Genomic DNA, 17212 nt, shown 5'->3' with positions numbered 1-17212 from the left:
GTAATTTTCAGCTAGGCTGAGGTCTCCGTTTTTCAAGATGTGGATGACCATGGCTTGTGACCATACTTTTGGCAAGGAGCTGGTCCTGAAAGATTTTTGCTTAGAGGTTCGGCTCTGGCAGTAGATAGCTTTTTTAAGAAGTAGGCACATATTCTGTCCAGTCCAATATATAGGAATGGTTTTAGATTGCGTAGTGCTTTTTCAACAATGTCTTCTGTAAAATTGATATGTAGTAGATCATTGTAGTTTTCTGTGGTTCAACTAGGAAGTACTGGGCTTGATCCATTGCTGTTTAGAAATACTGAGCCAAAGAATGTGTTAAAGAGGTTGGCTTTGATGGTGTCATCATTGCAGTCTTTGCCATTAGGCCCTTTCAAGGGTGGGATGGACTTTGAATCTTTTAGTTTGTTGTTTACAAAATTGTAGAAAGCATGGGTGGAATTTGTGCATAGAAGGTTTTCCTCTTGTTTAATGTGATAATTAGTGCATTCAGTTTTTATCTGGTTGCATAAATTTTTGTATCGGCTTTTGAAGTTGGCAACGTGACCAGATTTGTTTTTTTGCCAAAGTGATCTCTTTTTGGATTTTGCCCTTCCTCCATTTCTTCCACAGCCACTGGAGCCACACTCCCACTCCCTGTCAGCTGCTCAATCTCCCCCTCAGAATCAGACTTCAACAAGGGCATGACAGTAGCCAAGTGTCATTTCTTCAGTGTTGTCACATGAAAAGATATACTTAAATATTTACAAAATGTGAGGGGCTGTACTCACTTCTGTGATATACTGTACACACACACACACACACACACAAACGTTCTGCCTCTCACAAAACTTGGAACTGTTCTGAAGAACTCATTACTCTTTTTAAATACTGCATATTTTTTCCCTTCACCTAATTTCACAAATGTTCAATCTCAAAATGCAAGAGATTCTCAGACCTAGAACATTGCTGAAGTATTTTGGAAGAGAAAATACGAATGGTAACGAATGGTGGTAATTTAGCATGAACTGTTCTTACCTTTTGCAGTTGCCCTTGGTAACGCCTAGGTGAGTTTGACTGATCTAAGAAAAACCAAATAGATTTAGGCCTGGTTAATCCTGGGCAAGAACCTATAGTAACTATAGGAATTACAGTCAAGCTCTGGTCATCTCACACCTGGACTACAATGCAGTCTATCCTTGCAGAGGGCTATCCTTACAGAATATTCAGAAGCTACAATTGGTGTACAATGTGGAGGCATGGGCAGTCTTGGGTGGCCCATGTTGCACTATTATTCTGTTAATGGCATTGGCTACTGATTGGCTTCCAGGTACAATTCAAGATGTTGATTGTCACCTTTAAATCCCTTCAAGGCACAAGTTCAGGCTATCCGAGGAACTGTCTCACCCAATGGGATTTGGCTACTCCACCTATGCCAGCATAAGTGGCATGCTGTGGAACTCATAAGTGAAGGAATTTTGGATAGCAGGGTTCAGGAGAAGAGCATTTTTTGGCTATGGCTTGTACCCTTTGGAATATTATATCCTCTGAGGTGAGATCCACATCAACCCTCCTAATCTTCCTTAATGGCCTAAAGATCTGCCAGTTGGCCTGAGGCTCCAATGGGAAGGTATTAGTTATTATTAGATGGCTATCCTTCCTTCTCCCCCTCCATATTCAGTGTGACCTATCAAAATATTTTAGATGTTCTGGGAAAGTGTTGGCAGTCCTAAATTGGAAGGCCGTGTCATTGTGATTTCTACCAAAAGATCCAAAGCCGGAAGTCTTGATTGATGAGCTTTGCAAAATCATTGGGTGACCTTGAACATGTTGCTCATTTTTCATTTATGATCCAGATTATTATGAAGATAAAGAGCATAATTTTAAAGGCTTTGTACATTGACCCATAAACATGAGAGGGTGAAAATATGAATATCTCAGGGTGTCTCTTGAATTCCATTCCTAAAAAATTACCATTTCTTCCTTGTTATATCCTTCCAGCTTCAGGTAAAGAGATGTTGGCTCTGTTAAGCCAGGATCTTTTAGGAAAAAACCCCACTGTTATTTTTCCTTTGCTTTTTAGAAAATGTATGTGTGTGACTCTAGAGACTACATGGTTTGGTAGTTCCTATGAATAATGAAGTTAACAGCTGTTTTGCAAATTTATTAAAAGGTGCCCTACCCTAGGAAATTCACAAACTCTAAATCAGAATGGTCAAGCTTCTAGGTCTTCATGTTAAATTTTAGATCCAAGCTGAAAGTGAGATACTCTCATAAAGAAAGGCAACTTTTGTTATATTTAGCAACATTACCAATCTCTCTCTCTCTCTCTCTCTCTCTCTCACACACACACACACACACACACACACACACACACACACATACACACACAAATACCCATCCATGTATTATTAATATACATAGTTCCTTGATGTACTAGAGACAGAAGATTTTTCCTGGAGAAATATTCCAAATTGTAGTTTATCATTACCTCCAAACTGAGATACTACTCTCCAGTTGCAGTCTGTCTGAAAAATGTCGAAAACATCCAGGAATATTCTCGTGGGTATATGAGTTTGAACTTTCTATGCTCAAATAATTCTTAATTTACACTCTAGACCCTGCACAGGTAAAACGAAAATATCTGGTAGCTCTTTTTGCTATCAGTAAAGTAATTCACAATGTCTTCTTACTTTAAACTACCCTTAGATTCCTTCCAGAGATAGTGGAAATAAAAAGGAGGAAGTGGGATGAGAAAGAAAAAAAAAACATATATGGGAAGTAAGAAAATAAAATATTGCTTGCACGATAACTGCAATAAGCAATAGTTTTGCAGCCAAAAGCGGGTTTTCCCTCATTTTCCCCACATCCAGTATAGTATTGGAATAAGTAGATTATTTTCTCCCATTTAGGCATTGGTGTTATTAAAAATTAAGGATATATTAAGCCTATTGTAGATTAAAACATATTTATAATTTGCCAAATCATTGCTCTACCAAGAAACATTGAACTTTAGAAATTTCAGGGTCCACTCACATTATGGACCATCTTTATTTTAAACTAAAATTGTGAAATAAATGTATTTATTTATTTATTTGCATGATGACATACCAAGATAACTTCTTAGTCTTAATCAGGGGTGTCAAACTTGATTTCATTGAGGGCCACATCAGGGTTGTGTTTGACCTGGGGGGGCAGGGGGGGTCTGGCCAGGATGGGCATGGTCAGCTTGACATCACTCGTGTCAGGGTCGCCTATAGTCTGCCAGCAAAAATGGGCTCCCAAGCTCTGTTTTCAGCTGCAACAACCTCCTGCAAGTCTCTGTCAGCAAAAATGGAGCTCCATTTTTGCTGGCAGAAGTATCACAGGCTATCCCTCACTGTTTCCAGGGCGTTCCCATGGGCCAGATGTAAGTACCCCATGGGCTGGATCCGACTTCCAAGTTTGACACACCTGGTCTAAATGCATTCATACTCAGCTATAATGTAAAGAGTCTCATCACAAATCCTGTGTATCTGGGTTTCTTTCCCACTTTTTATCACTAGTCTCATATTTCCATAATATGTTCAACAGAAACCTGATTTTGCTTTTTCTGTCCCTAGCTAACCAATGTGATAAATGGTGTGGGATGGGGGAGACTGCTGCCTGGCATGGATTCTAATTGGCTGTGATAGTGGTCGGCTGATGATTTGTTTATAAACTAGAACATCTACAAATTGCCAGCCATCTGCCCAGCACAGTCTGCTAATGAATGCCTGTAGCCTGCAGATCCATACTCTGATTGCCTCCATGTCTCTGGGCTCTCACCTGGGATAATTTGCCAGAGTTTGAGACTTAACTGTCACTGGCTAATTCTTATAGATATGAAATATCCATTGCAAAATTGTAGATGATACACTTTTTAATATTTCGATAGAAGGTATGAAGGGTCCTTGGTGCTCTCTAAGCTTGGTCATTTTCTTACAGATATTTCATTACCCAAATGAACATATCAGTGACTATCATTGAAGATGTTACTTGATTTACATAAAGAAACATCTTCAAGAAAACAACTAAACTCAGTGAGCACCAAGGATCCCTCATTTCAACCCTGAGCTACAAATATTCTGCTTTATTGATATAGTTTTTGCAATTAATTTACCAGCTCTGCAGGATCAAGTATTTTGGTGTGGTTTCATGCTAGCAGATTCAAGACAGCTCTCTGGAGTGGAACAATCTTTCACTCAGGGTTTGCTGGGGAGCCTTTAAGGTTCAGAGCTTGTGACTCCTTAAGAAAAATATTTGGAACCTCAGGGTTGCTTTATACCATGGGGAAATGCTAGAAGGGATTTCTCATTATGCTTTCCCAAGAGAGGAGGAATACTGCTTCTTTCCTTTGAAAAAGAAAAGGAAAGATTCATAGACTCATAGAGTTGGAAGACAAAGAAATATTTGTGCATCACTCTTCCCAATTCTGAAGGTTCTGTGCTTTGATTGTGTTGCTTCCTTATGATATTTTTCAGCCATTTGCCTCAGTAAAGTGGTTGCTTTTAACTTTATCTTTGAAGATACTTCACATTATGTGTGTATCACTTCTATTTCCAAACAGTCTTAGTGTGATGACTCAGCCAGGGAGGAGAATGGGGTTGTGTATTACCTGGTATATCCCACTTTTTTCTTTTTTTCCATTATCCTCCAGGTTTGTACCTCCTCTCTGGAAATCTCCTTATTTGCCACATTTCTCCAGTCCTGAAGACACAGAACAGAACGAAGCTCTGCATTCTTGTTTTACCAATTCTGTATCTCTCCTGCCCTCCTTTTATCAACATCCTATTTTATTAGTATCTGTAATACATAGACGAGAGAGAGAGAGAGAGAGAGAGAGAGATCTCCAAGGAAAAGCATAGCAAATTCAGCTTTCTTCACTTTCTTCTATGCCCTTTGTGAATGCACTGAATAAAGAAGGTTCCATATTATTTTCATTTCCTGCTTTTTTCTCATCTGAATTCATTGTCATCCTACTTTATCAAGCAGCTAATAATTGGAGGAGGACCATTTGATGCCATCCAAGTCTTTTTGAATCCCATGATTCTTAGTCAACATGGATAGTGTTAAGAGATTCCAGGAACAGCACCAGATTTGTCTATTTTAATGTAATTAATTTCAAATAGTGACCAGAGTGGTATATCAATATTCATAGTTTATGAATTGTTTTTTCACTCACTTTCTTTTAAGGTGAAATGGCTTAAGAATGAAGAACCGGTCAATGCTGAACAGGATGAAAATATTGATACCCGAGCAGATCATAATCTAATTATCCGCCAAGCCCGGCTGTCTGATTCAGGGAACTACACTTGCATGGCAGCCAACATCGTTGCCAAAAGAAGAAGCCTTTCAGCCACAGTTGTGGTGTATGGTCAGTAGGTGTGACATGTTGTAACTTCTTGGACTTTGAGTATCACTCTTGCTTGATCAATATTGTTAATGAATTCATTCATCCATTTCTTTTTAGCATCACTACTGGCCAAGGATTTCCTGGAATTGAAGTCCACACATCTTAAAGTTGCCAAGGTTGAAAAGTACTGGTTAAAGCATCAGACTAGAAACCAGGTGGCTCTGTGTTCTGGTCCCACCTTAGATACGAAACCAGGTGGATGACCTTGAGTTAGTCATTTTCTTTCAGCTCTAAGATGGCGATAATGGCAAATAACTTTTGAAAAACTTTCCAACATAATTGCAACTTGTTCAGGCAGTCTCCAATAATTAGGTACAATTGGACAGAAAGGGAAAAAAAGTTTAGTAGAACACTGAAATAAACCTCCTACTTGTAATAGTGATAGGAGGACAGATCGTGTCAATGCTCCCTTTCCTGACTTCTAACAGTTCAGAGCATCCAAGCAAAATATAATTGTGTTATTGTTTTTGATAACTTAATAACTTTTAATAACATATTAAAATAACTTGTTAACACTTCTCTGTTCAGTCAGAGATTAAGATCCTTGATTTCAAAACAGAGTTGAGAGTATAAAAGTTGTGATTACATAAATTCTATGTATGCTTTGCTGAGAATGAGTGGGCATAAGAGGTACAAAGTCAATTGCTCATTAGTGAAGAGAAGTGTGTCTCGGTGAAGGAGGAGGATTATATTAATGTGGAACTGGGGCTATGTATTCCCCACTTTTTTAAAAAATAGTGAAGTATCAGTTATATTGAAGTTGTCTATAACCTGCTGAAGCTCAACTTCCACTAGATGTATCCAAAGTAAGGATGTTGGGTAGTGCAGTTAAGCGATACCTTGAGATCCAAAATCTAATGTATATTAATGATACCTGTCTGTACAACATTGGAGCCTCTTAATCAAACTTAAGACATAGACTAACAGATGACCTTACAGACGTTTTTCAGACAGCTGAACCTGAATGCAGCAGGGAAGTTTTCTTCTTCTTTCTTTCGTTGTTTCATCTTTTCTTCTGATTAAAGTACCAAATGACATTTCATTGATTAAGACCGAATAATATCTCAACACTTCCCTTCCCTTCCCTTCCCTCCCTTACCTAATTGAAATGAAAACCAGTTTGGTCTAATGTTAAGGTACCAGTCTAAAAACCAGGGGACCATGAGTTCTAATCCTGTCTTAGGCCTGAAAGCCAATTAGAAGACTTTGGGCTAGTCATTCTGTCTCACTCAACTCATCTCATAGGATTGTTCATGAGGGGAAAATTGAAGGAGAAAAGAATATCTTGAGTTATTTATAAAAATAATAAAGGAGGGATTAAAAGAACAATTTTTAAAAATATGCTTGGAGTGAATTAAAGTGATCCTATGTCATCATTAGTTCCTTACCATTTATTGATACTATGTCCTTTAGGTAGGTGCACCTCAATAATACTTGTACATTAGCATGTATAATGTAAATGGTGATAATTCTCTCATCCTTATTTGTTTTTAAGGAGAAAATATTGAAAATGGAAGGTTGTGTAACAAAGACTGTTGTAAAATGCTAATATGATATTCACTTATTCCCCTACATTTGTATTTGTATAGTGAATGGAGGCTGGTCTTCTTGGACGGCTTGGTCAAACTGCAATGCCCAGTGTGGCAGAGGATGGCAAAAGAGATCTCGGACATGTACCAATCCCGCTCCCCTCAATGGTGGTGCTTTCTGCGAAGGAATGTCTGTACAGAAAATTACCTGCACGTCATTGTGTCCCAGTAAGCAAGATATCCTGTTAACAGTGTAGCCAGTAGTCAGGGCCCTTAGTGCATGTAGAGCCCCAGGCTAGAGTGCATAGCCAGGTCCTTAAAACTTTAGGGAAGATTAACAGGGTTGGGGGCATTCTAATCACTAAAGGATGTTTCACAGAGTAGGGGCTGCTGCAGAAAAAAACTTGTCTTCTAGTCCCTATCAACTGATATTCTTTGACTGATGGATCTGCAGCATGTCAATCCTATTTGATCTGGTTGGATGGGTAGAAACTCTGGATAAAAGGTGATTCCTCACTATCTTTATTCAGGGTGTGGTGAATGTTGGGACACATGGACAACCTTTTTTCTTTTTCAATGTCTTGGTTTCTCCAGAATCAGAAAATTGAATTTTGGGCCAAAATGTTATTAAGATTTTAATCTGCAACCTAATTCTTATGCACTCTGATTGTATCTGTGTTTGTGTGTATGTATGTATTTTCCCTTTTGTCTTCTGCATATTCCCTATGAGCTTTATTACCTAAAACACCATGGATGTTGGAACACCTATCTACAGGTCTAAATTGGAATGTACTGGAACTATACACTGCAAGCATTTTCTCCTCCTTTATTCTAACTTCCTCTCTTAACTAGGCATGGTTTGAACACAGGTACTTCAAGCAGAACTGGGCAAGGCTTGTACAGGTTACAAGCTGGAAAGTGTGCACTCTGTAAGGCAATTCACAAATGTATTGATCCTGAATTTCTCTTAGATGTAAACAAGAGGACTGCAAGGCTGGCTTTGATATTTCTGGCACATGTCAAAAACTCCAGATTTTGTTGGAATCTGAATTTCCATAGCAACATTACTTTCACTTAAAGCAGCTGTTGAGGTGAAAAGTCTCAAACCCAGTGGTGGGATTCAAATTTGTTACTACCAGTTCTATAGGTGTGGCTTGGTGGGCATGTCAGGGGGAGGATACTGTAAAATCTCCAGTCAGACACCTCGTATTTGCCAGTTCTCTGAACTACTCAAAATTTCTGCTATTGGTTCTCCAGAACTGGTTAGAACCTGCTGAATACCACCTCTGCTCAAACCATTGTTGAATCTCATAAATAATCATACCTATCAATCTCTGGGTTTTCTTTCCACTTCCCCTTTTGCCACCAAAAGACATAATGCTAAAATTAGTTTTCCAGTCTGCTGAGGCTGTCCTTTTGTCTAGACACCTATTTTGTTCTCATTTTTTACCATTATCTCTTCAAATGTGTTCTTGTTTACTTGAATGGGCCAAGATGGCAAAAAATTCAAGTAATATATTTTCCCCATCTCCATCCTAAACCTAGGTGCCCATACTTTCAGAACAACAAAAACATTTTATCAGGAATTCCCTTAAGAATGCCTTCCTTGGGGTTAAATTGAAAGGTTAATATATTTAATCTTCTCAACATTTAGAGTATATGTGTGCCTCTGGAGTAGACCTCTGAAGAAATGATTAAAGGACTGGACACGTCTCATGTCCATCTCATAAGTAAGACTTGTGTTAAAAATCCCACATGCCAGATATGAGAACTTCACAATAACTTCCTTTTGCTTGAAAAAACAGAAATGGAAAAAAGTATATTTCCTATTAGAATGAGGAGGAAGAATGGAAAATATTGGCATGCTGTTTCTTCCAAATGTTCAAATCTCAGGACTACCCATATGTTGTTATTATTGCTATCACCTCTCAAAGCTATACCAGTTGGAAAGATGTTCTTAACACCAAACCCCAATGTCTTGCTTCAAGCCTGAGGGACTATTGAAAATTATGTAATACAAAGCAAAGTTGTTGTATTATTTCTATGACAATGAAAAGGAGAAAATATGCAAGCACAGACATTCTTCCTTTCTATGTTTTCTCTCCAACATCCAAATCAGCTAGAGGATACAGGTAGTCCTTGACCTACAACAGTTTATTTACTGACCCTTCAAAGTTACAACAGCAACTGAAAAAAGTGACATGATTGTTTTCCACACTTAAAAAAGTTGTAGCATCCCCATGTCACGTGATCAAAATTCAGATGCTTGGCAATTGGTTTGTATTTATGATGGTTGCAGCATCCCAAGGTCATGTGATCCCCTTTTGCAACCTTCTGACAAGTAAAGTCAATGGGGAAGCCAGATTCACTTAACAACCATATTACTAACTTAACAACTGCAGTGATTCATTTAACAACTATGGCAAGAAAGATCGTAAAATGGGACAAAATCACTTAACAACTCTCATCAGTAACAGAAATTTTGGGTTCAATTGTGGTCATAAGTTGAGGACTACCCATATGTTATTATTGCTATTCTAGTCACCTCTCAAAGCTATACCAAATGCAAGATCGCAATTTGTTAAAATTGGCATGAAATGACATTTTGCAGAATGATCATCCAACTGAAATTGCTATATTAGTGCTGTCTGTACTTTTTGTTCAAAATGGTACTTTGTATGTATCTCGTAGGTGTGAAAGTACGTAAAAGTTGCTGAGTTTTGAGGCAAGTTTTTACAAAGTTTTTAGCTGAGGCCTGTACATGAATCAGCATTTTTCCCTGAGATCATTTTTTTTTATATTTTGCTTCAGGCAATCTTTTTCTCCCTCTCTTACCAAAATGAAGCAACCAAATGAAATGAATCCGAGAAAGTCAGAAATAGCAGGAAGAGTGACAACTAAAGAAAAACTATTTCATTTTCCCTTTGGTAAAATGATAAAAATTTGGCACTTGTTATCTTCTAGGCAATTTTGAGCTTTAGATTCACATTCAGACATTTTCATTTCAAGCTATTTTAAGAAAGATTGGATATTCATTCTTTTTGGCAGATCTGGCTTTCAATGAATCTATAGTTGCACAGACAGAGGAGACATACTTCTCTGCAAGCTATATGTCAAAGAAAAACATTCTAGCTTTGACTAGTCCCTGATAAATTAAAAAAGAAAAGGAATTTATTTCAAGGTTAAATTTTAAATGCAAATTTGGTTCATGTGTTCCATGAATAGTTTATTTGCTTTTCTTCTATAAACTAAGGATAAATTCTAATACTTGGAGCCTTCCATGCTCTCTGAGCTTGGTTATTTTCTTACAGATATTTCATTACTAGACTAGGTAACATCATCAGTGCTAGAACAGATTCCACAATTTAACCCTGAGTTACAAATATTCTCTTCTATAGATTCCAAAATTTTACAAGTTCCAAGTTCCCATTATCTGTTAGAGCAACACTGAGCTTGTCAACTAGAAGGTTGGCAGTTTGAGACTCAATGACAGTGTGAGCTTCTATTCTTGCCCCAGCTCCTGCCAATGTAGCAGTTTGAAAGCATGCAAATGCAAGTAGATAAATAGGTGTTACTTTGGTGGGAAGATAACAGTGTTCTGTGTGCCTCTGCATATAGTGATATTGGCTACATGACTACAGAAGCGTCTTCAAACAAAACCAGCTCCATCAATTAGAAAATGAGCACCGTTCCCTAGAGTCAGAGACGACTGGCCAGTGGAACTTTTGCCTTTTTCTTTTCAAGTTCAGAGAGCATACTCAGCATCTAGAGTTGAGTGGAATCATGGTCTGGTTAGTTTGAAGAGGATATAAAGGTGGGAATTTACAGCTCAGTTCAGATTATCATTGTTAGGTCTTATTTGGTATTTAGAAGATTGCAGTCTAACATGAAGGACTTATCTGAATGGGTAAGGAGGAATACCAAAAATGAAAGCCAATATAACCTTAAAAATGGGAACTTGGAGATTCAAATCCAGCTCTCCTGTTCTAAGATAGCATCACTGAAAGAGAACATGAAAGATTTGAGGTCAGACTGGGTAAAAATCCAGACCTACCACTTGCATTAATTCAATAACTGTGGATTATCTTCTATGGTTATCCTTTCTTGTAATAAAATAGAGATATAGTTTCCAACCCATTCTTGTCTCTTGGGATATCCAGTAGTGATTTAAATGAGAAATGGGCAGACTTCAAGCATTAAATCTACCTGTTGCAGTCTTGATTTTGGAGAGAACAAAAAACTATTATATTAATTTTAAGTTTTGACATATTAAGCTGAAATTCTCTTTCAATTCCACAAAGAATGCCCACCTATTCAAATCATGCCATTGCATCACTATTTCAGCACTGGCCTATAAAATGATTCATCTCCAACTTGAACATGGATGAGGAGCAGCAACACTTAAAAATCTAATATCTTTCCCTTCCCCCATCTTCTTTAGCAAAGTCCCCATCATCACCACCATCAAAGCTATCATCATCATAATCAAACGGTTCCTAGTTTTTCTATATCTAATGCTCTTATATGAAATCAGATGCCTGTGCCTTCTTTGCACACTATTAACAGTGTGCTTTCTTGCTCCATGGACCTTATATTTTCTAAAATGCTGCACAAATCAGACATGGGGGGGATCAGTAGAAGGAGGAAATGAAGGTTAATCGGGAAAGAATGAAATTTCCCATTCAACCACAGATGTTTGGCTTTAGTTATAAAGCAACATTGGGAATCAATACCTGTTTTAAGATTGAGAGGAACATGGGAACATAAGACAGAAGCTGAAGTTAGAGATATGAATGTTGTGATTAGGAGGAGCAGGAAAGGAAATTCAGCTATATAAGAAAATATGTGCATTGTTTTAAGAAGTGAAGGGACCAAACAATATCACTATTTCATTTCTTTTTCCTAAATGATTCAAACTATCTCTGGATCAAATGTCTTCTCCCAAAAGGGCTTTTTCAAGGGGCAATTGGACTTTCTTTGTTTTTCCTTGTAGACATTTCACTTTTCATCCAAAAAGCTTCTTCAGTTTTGACTGAATGTTGGAGAATGAAAGGACTTCAATCAGAACTGAAGAAGCTTCTTGGATGAGAAATGAAACGTTTTCAAGGAAAAACAAAGAAAAGTCCAGTTTCCTTTTGAAAAAGCACCTTTGGGACAACCATAACCTAGATGTCTGAGAATCACCATAAAAGATCAAATGTCTTGTACTGAAATTGACCATTTATCCATTTTCTCCTCATTAGTGGATGGTGCCTGGGAGGTGTGGAGTGAATGGTCCATCTGCAGCCCTGAGTGTGAGCACTTGAGGATCCGGGAATGCACTTCTCCACCTCCACGGAATGGTGGGAAATTCTGTGAAGGTCCAAACCTAGAATCACAGAACTGCACAGAAGGCCTTTGTATTCAAGGTAAGTCATGTATCTGGGAAACTCTTCTATTAAATAAGGGTTGAACAATCTCCAGCTATGTGTCAGCTTTGATTCTACTACTAAAGAAGACAAATATACATGTCCCAGGCTAATGTTGCAGGATCCAATCTGAATTAAAATTCTATAGTGGCCAGGGTTTTGGTGCCACTATAGAAAACCCCAGCTACAGAATTATCAGAGAAGCCACAGAGATTGAAAAAATTCCTGAAAGCATGAGTAGAAGAGATGACTCCACCAGACTGTCAATTATCTGGAAGCCTGCACTCACCACAAAAAAATATCCACACCACAAGCCAAGAAAACACCTGGGCACAAACAGACCCGACCCCCCCCCGATACCTCCAGCTCAAACACACCCCAACCAGGCACCCAGATGAAACCTAGCTTCCTAATAAATGATAGCCGTCCATTTACTCAGAGCCAAGCTGCACTAAAAGCCTCCAATATAGGAAACACAATGTTGCCAGCCAATCAAGACAAAATAAAGCTACAAAACAGACAGAAGATATTAGAAACACCAATCAAGCAGAACACAGCAAACTCACGACCAATAAATACAGACCAAGACTCCCAACCAATCAGGATGAAGAAAAAACCATTCTGGCACAGCAGTAGGCTAGCACCAAATTTAAAACAGAAATGGCTGTGAAAGTCTGACTTACAGACGAACACTATACAGAAGCCTGATGATGGCAGATGAGATTCTGCCAAAATGTTGCCACAACTTTAAAAGCACTATTATAATGATGTGGGAAAATACCTGAACAAAGCTGAATACCATACATACATACATACATACATACATACACACACACACACACACACACACATGTATGTATGTATGTATATCTACTGTGTGTGTGTGTGTGTGTGTGTGTGTGTGTGTGTGTGTGTTATATATATTATATATATATATATATATATATATATATATATATATATATATATATATATATAATTATTTATTTTATTTGGTTTGTCAATTGCTTACAAGATAATAGGTATAAGTAAAAACATGGCTACATATAAGAAAAATAAAAGAAACAATAGGTCATTAGTACATTAGGCACATTGGTGCGCTTATGCACGCCCCCTACAGACCTCTTAGGAAAGGGGTGAGGTCAATAGTAGAAAGTCTAAGGTTAAAGTTTTTGGGGTTTGGGGAAGAAACCACAGAGTCAGGTCTGCTCTGGGTGAACATGAAGGTTAGAGGCTTGTTCATATTATTATTCCATATTAGCATGGGATGGTAGACGTTTTGATCTCTCAGACTACGGGGATGGAAAAATCTTAAATGTTGGCTTTGTTAACTGGAATCCTATAAATGTCAGTGGTTCAAGGTTGGAGACAACTAGGATATGCGTATGTAGCTAAGTCTTACTGAACTCAGCAGGACTTCCTTATTACAGATGGAAATGTGAATGTTTAGTTCCCAAAGCACATTTTTGAACAAGTGAACTCTCAGAATTAATATTTAAGAGAATGCTGATGTTATTATGTCTGAAATCCTCCCCCCACCCACCAGTCAGAGGCAAAATTGGATTATTTGCTCAGGGATCCAGTAACTACATTCAATACAATATTATTCACTGTTTGAAAATCTCTTGATCAAGCAGACAGGAGAGATTAATTATTTTAAAACACCTTACAAATAAGCATGATGTTTGCTCCTACAATATAAGCGTGACAGTTTCTTTTACACATCTTTCAATGTATAAAGAAATATGTACATATATTGAGGCACGGTTGTGAATCAGTCATGCCATTTCTACTTAATTGTCCTGCTGGGCATGAAATGAACTCTTCACCATAGGCTGTCTTCAGTAATTTTGGCATTTCTGTGTAGTTATCTGCACTTTGCACATTAGCTGGCATGGATACCAGAAGAAGAGAGTTAGAAGAGACCTCAACAAAGCCTATTGCATTTTCATCCTTGCCAATGAGAGGCACTTCTTTGATAGACCATCCATGGTATCTTCTGCTAAAAATCTCTCATCAGGGTTTCCACCCTCTTTTAAGATTTCCACTGTTGTGAATTTCTCAAGATTGCTCAGATCCTACAGGCAGGAGTTTCTTCCTAAAATTTTCAATTTTAATAAAAGGAGGAAATGCATGGAATTGTGTGCCATGGCACTGGCTCCCTATTCATACTAAATCCTAGTTCAAACTACTGATGCTTATATCCCCATTTCACTTCACTCTCACTATGTGCCAGTTTATATTTTCCTTACTGTTTTTTCTTGCATTCTTCTAGTCAGAATGTTTCTGCTTCCTATTCTAGGGTACTGCATGCCAAGTTTTGCCTGGGGATGATTCCTTCCTTTTAACACTGATGATATTATCTAGCTTGGGCAATGAAATGTCTGCAAGAAAAAAACAAGCTCAGAGAGCACCAAGAACCCTCCTTCCCTTTTCCCCATGAAAGATTTACAGGAATTTAAAAGTTTTTTTTATTGTATTGTGGGCTACTGGATTACTATGAGGCCTGGTTATTTTACCCTTCTCTCATGAAGATTGATAATTTTCTTGTGGCATTCTTTATAATAATTATGTATGTATACAAACTCAGCAGCCTATCAGAGCAGTCCTTGTAAAATATATGGTTGTTGGGTTGGATTTGTTTTGCTTTCAAATACTGGAGTTCCTGGCTGATTTTAAGCTGAGAAATAATTGTTTTGGATGGATTTTTGTGTTTTGATTGATCTATGCTAATCTGATTGTTCTTTCTACTATTTCTATCATTGTATGAAGTGATACAGAAAAACTACTTGATTTTGTATTGTCAAACAAATGTTCACATTAGCATTAAACTATCTTTTGAAATTCTACAAAGAGTGTAATAAACAGATACAAAAAATAAACAGATTAAGTGTGTGTATAGAAAAAGTTAATAACTATTCATGTGTTGAAGGAGTAAAACAAATAGCTGACCCAAGATCTCCAAACTCTCAAGAGTATATCCTCAAGTATAAGTAAGCCTCCTTAAGAGCTTGCTTAAGCATTTGAAGATGTTGACTCACTGGTTATCTTAAATGAGCACTTGTATTTTCAGGAGGAAATGAAAAAGTAACTAACAACACAAACTGACTAGTATTGATTTCCATTTTATTTTTCTGCCTATCTCACTATAAAAAGAAAATCTAATCCATGTTATGATTGACATTTGACATCATTACTGGTCAGCATTTATTATATGTGTACGTACAGCTGATTATATTTTACCCTACCACCCTGGCTCAAGCAGATTGTGTGGTCTCCACTCATAAATAGGGTCATAGAGAATTTTTTCACTTCAGTACACATTCAACAAAATTATATCGATATGTAAAAATAATGTACAAAGACATGTACAGTATGTAGCTATTATATGTATCCAATCACACAATTCTAAGAGTAGAGTAGAGCAAAGCAGAGCAGAGCAGGATAGGACAGGACAGGACAGAATAGAAGAGAACAAAATAGAATTCTTTATTGGCCAAGTGTGATTGGATACACAAGGAATTTGCCTCTAGTGCATATCTCTTGGCTGCCCCTGAACTCCTGAGTTACTCACAAAGCAGAGTACTCACACTTTGATGCAGTCATGTTTCTGTTTATTTTGAGAACTCAGAATTAACAGCAGCAAGAACGGACAATCCGTGAAAAGCCAGTGCTGAGAGCTAGCTTCTCTCAGCGTTTTAAATCAGCGGTTACCAACTGGTGGGCCACGAGAAAATTTTGGTGGGCTGCAGAGAAATCTCACCCCCAGGGCACCCCCCCCCAAAGCAATTAACCCAGGCTGCGCAGAAACACAAGGCTGCACTGCCCAGATGGCCTGTGGGAATCCTCCCTGCCCACTCACTCCTTACCTGGCAAACTTTCCTGCTAAATTGCTATTTTTCTGACCATCAGCTGTTCTGCTGTGCTGGGAGATTTAGATTAGTTAGGAAGCAGGAAATGGTTGGATTTCTTGCTTTCTAGCTAGTCTTTAGATCTTTGGCTCTGCTTTGAAGCACAGCCAAACCTCTCTTAGGACTGAAGGTTCTATTATTCAGTGCAGACTCACAGCAAGCAAATTTTATGTGACAGACTGAGCTAGCCAATGGCAGATAGATAGATCACTGAATGATACTGTGAGCAACTCAATCTACCTGCCTGCTTTGCCTGATTTTGGGTAAAAATTGCTCTTTTTAAAAATAAAAAATTCAATATTTACATACATGGTGTGTTGTGAGTTAATTTTGTGAGTTTGCTTGCAAGCAAATTTTATGTGATAGACTAAGCTAGCCAATGGCAGATAGATAGATCTCTGAATGAATCTGTGTGTCAGCATTCCAGGGAAAATCCATTCCTGTCAGTAACTTCAAGACACACTTCATCTCAAAATACTTTTATTAGAATAGCACCTGGCACATTCTGTGGAATTCCGAAACTAAGTTTCCCGGCTTCCCCACAATGTCCCAACCTACAGACCCCTTTCCCCTCATCATCATATCACATGAACCAATCCCAAAGTAAGTTCTAATTCTTTCTGCGCCACACTCTTTAACCTCGAACTATCAAAAGAAATATATTTTGTCTACTAAGAGCTACTCAATTAACATCACCCCCTCCCACTTTCTCCAGCTATGTGGCAGCGATGAATTCCATAGCTGACAGGTGCTCCCCCACCCCTTGAAAAGTTCATCTCCTATAAGAAAATAAGAAAGAAAACACCATCAGGGGTTAATGTGATGTCCTTAACCCCCTCTCCCGCCTCCAAGAGGACCCTTTGGTTTGTTGGGGAATTCCTCATGGAATTGGTTAACCAATCTATCTGCATGTACATCCCAACTTTTTACCCAAGTAGCACCTGATACAGG

At 38.0% G+C, this 17212-nt stretch overlaps 1 protein-coding gene across 1 annotated transcript in view; it reads left to right on the top strand.

Moving 5' to 3' along the window:
- The window catches only part of UNC5D (unc-5 netrin receptor D), a 726013-nt gene that overhangs the window by 566445 nt on the left and 142356 nt on the right, over positions 1 to 17212 (top strand). The window contains exons 5-7 of the mRNA XM_087938913.1: positions 5194 to 5374; positions 7003 to 7170; positions 12186 to 12350. Coding sequence (XP_087795039.1) covers positions 5194 to 5374; positions 7003 to 7170; positions 12186 to 12350 — 514 coding nt within the window. The remainder of the gene's footprint in view (positions 1 to 5193; positions 5375 to 7002; positions 7171 to 12185; positions 12351 to 17212) is intronic.

This window comes from Pseudonaja textilis, chromosome 9 (genome assembly GCF_049901715.1).
Source record: "Pseudonaja textilis isolate UNSWEBS1 chromosome 9, rPseTex1.2, whole genome shotgun sequence".
Taxonomy (NCBI): Eukaryota; Metazoa; Chordata; class Lepidosauria; order Squamata; family Elapidae; genus Pseudonaja; species Pseudonaja textilis.
The sequence above is the reverse complement of the archived record's forward strand: the minus strand, read 5'-3'. Positions and strand labels throughout refer to the sequence as shown.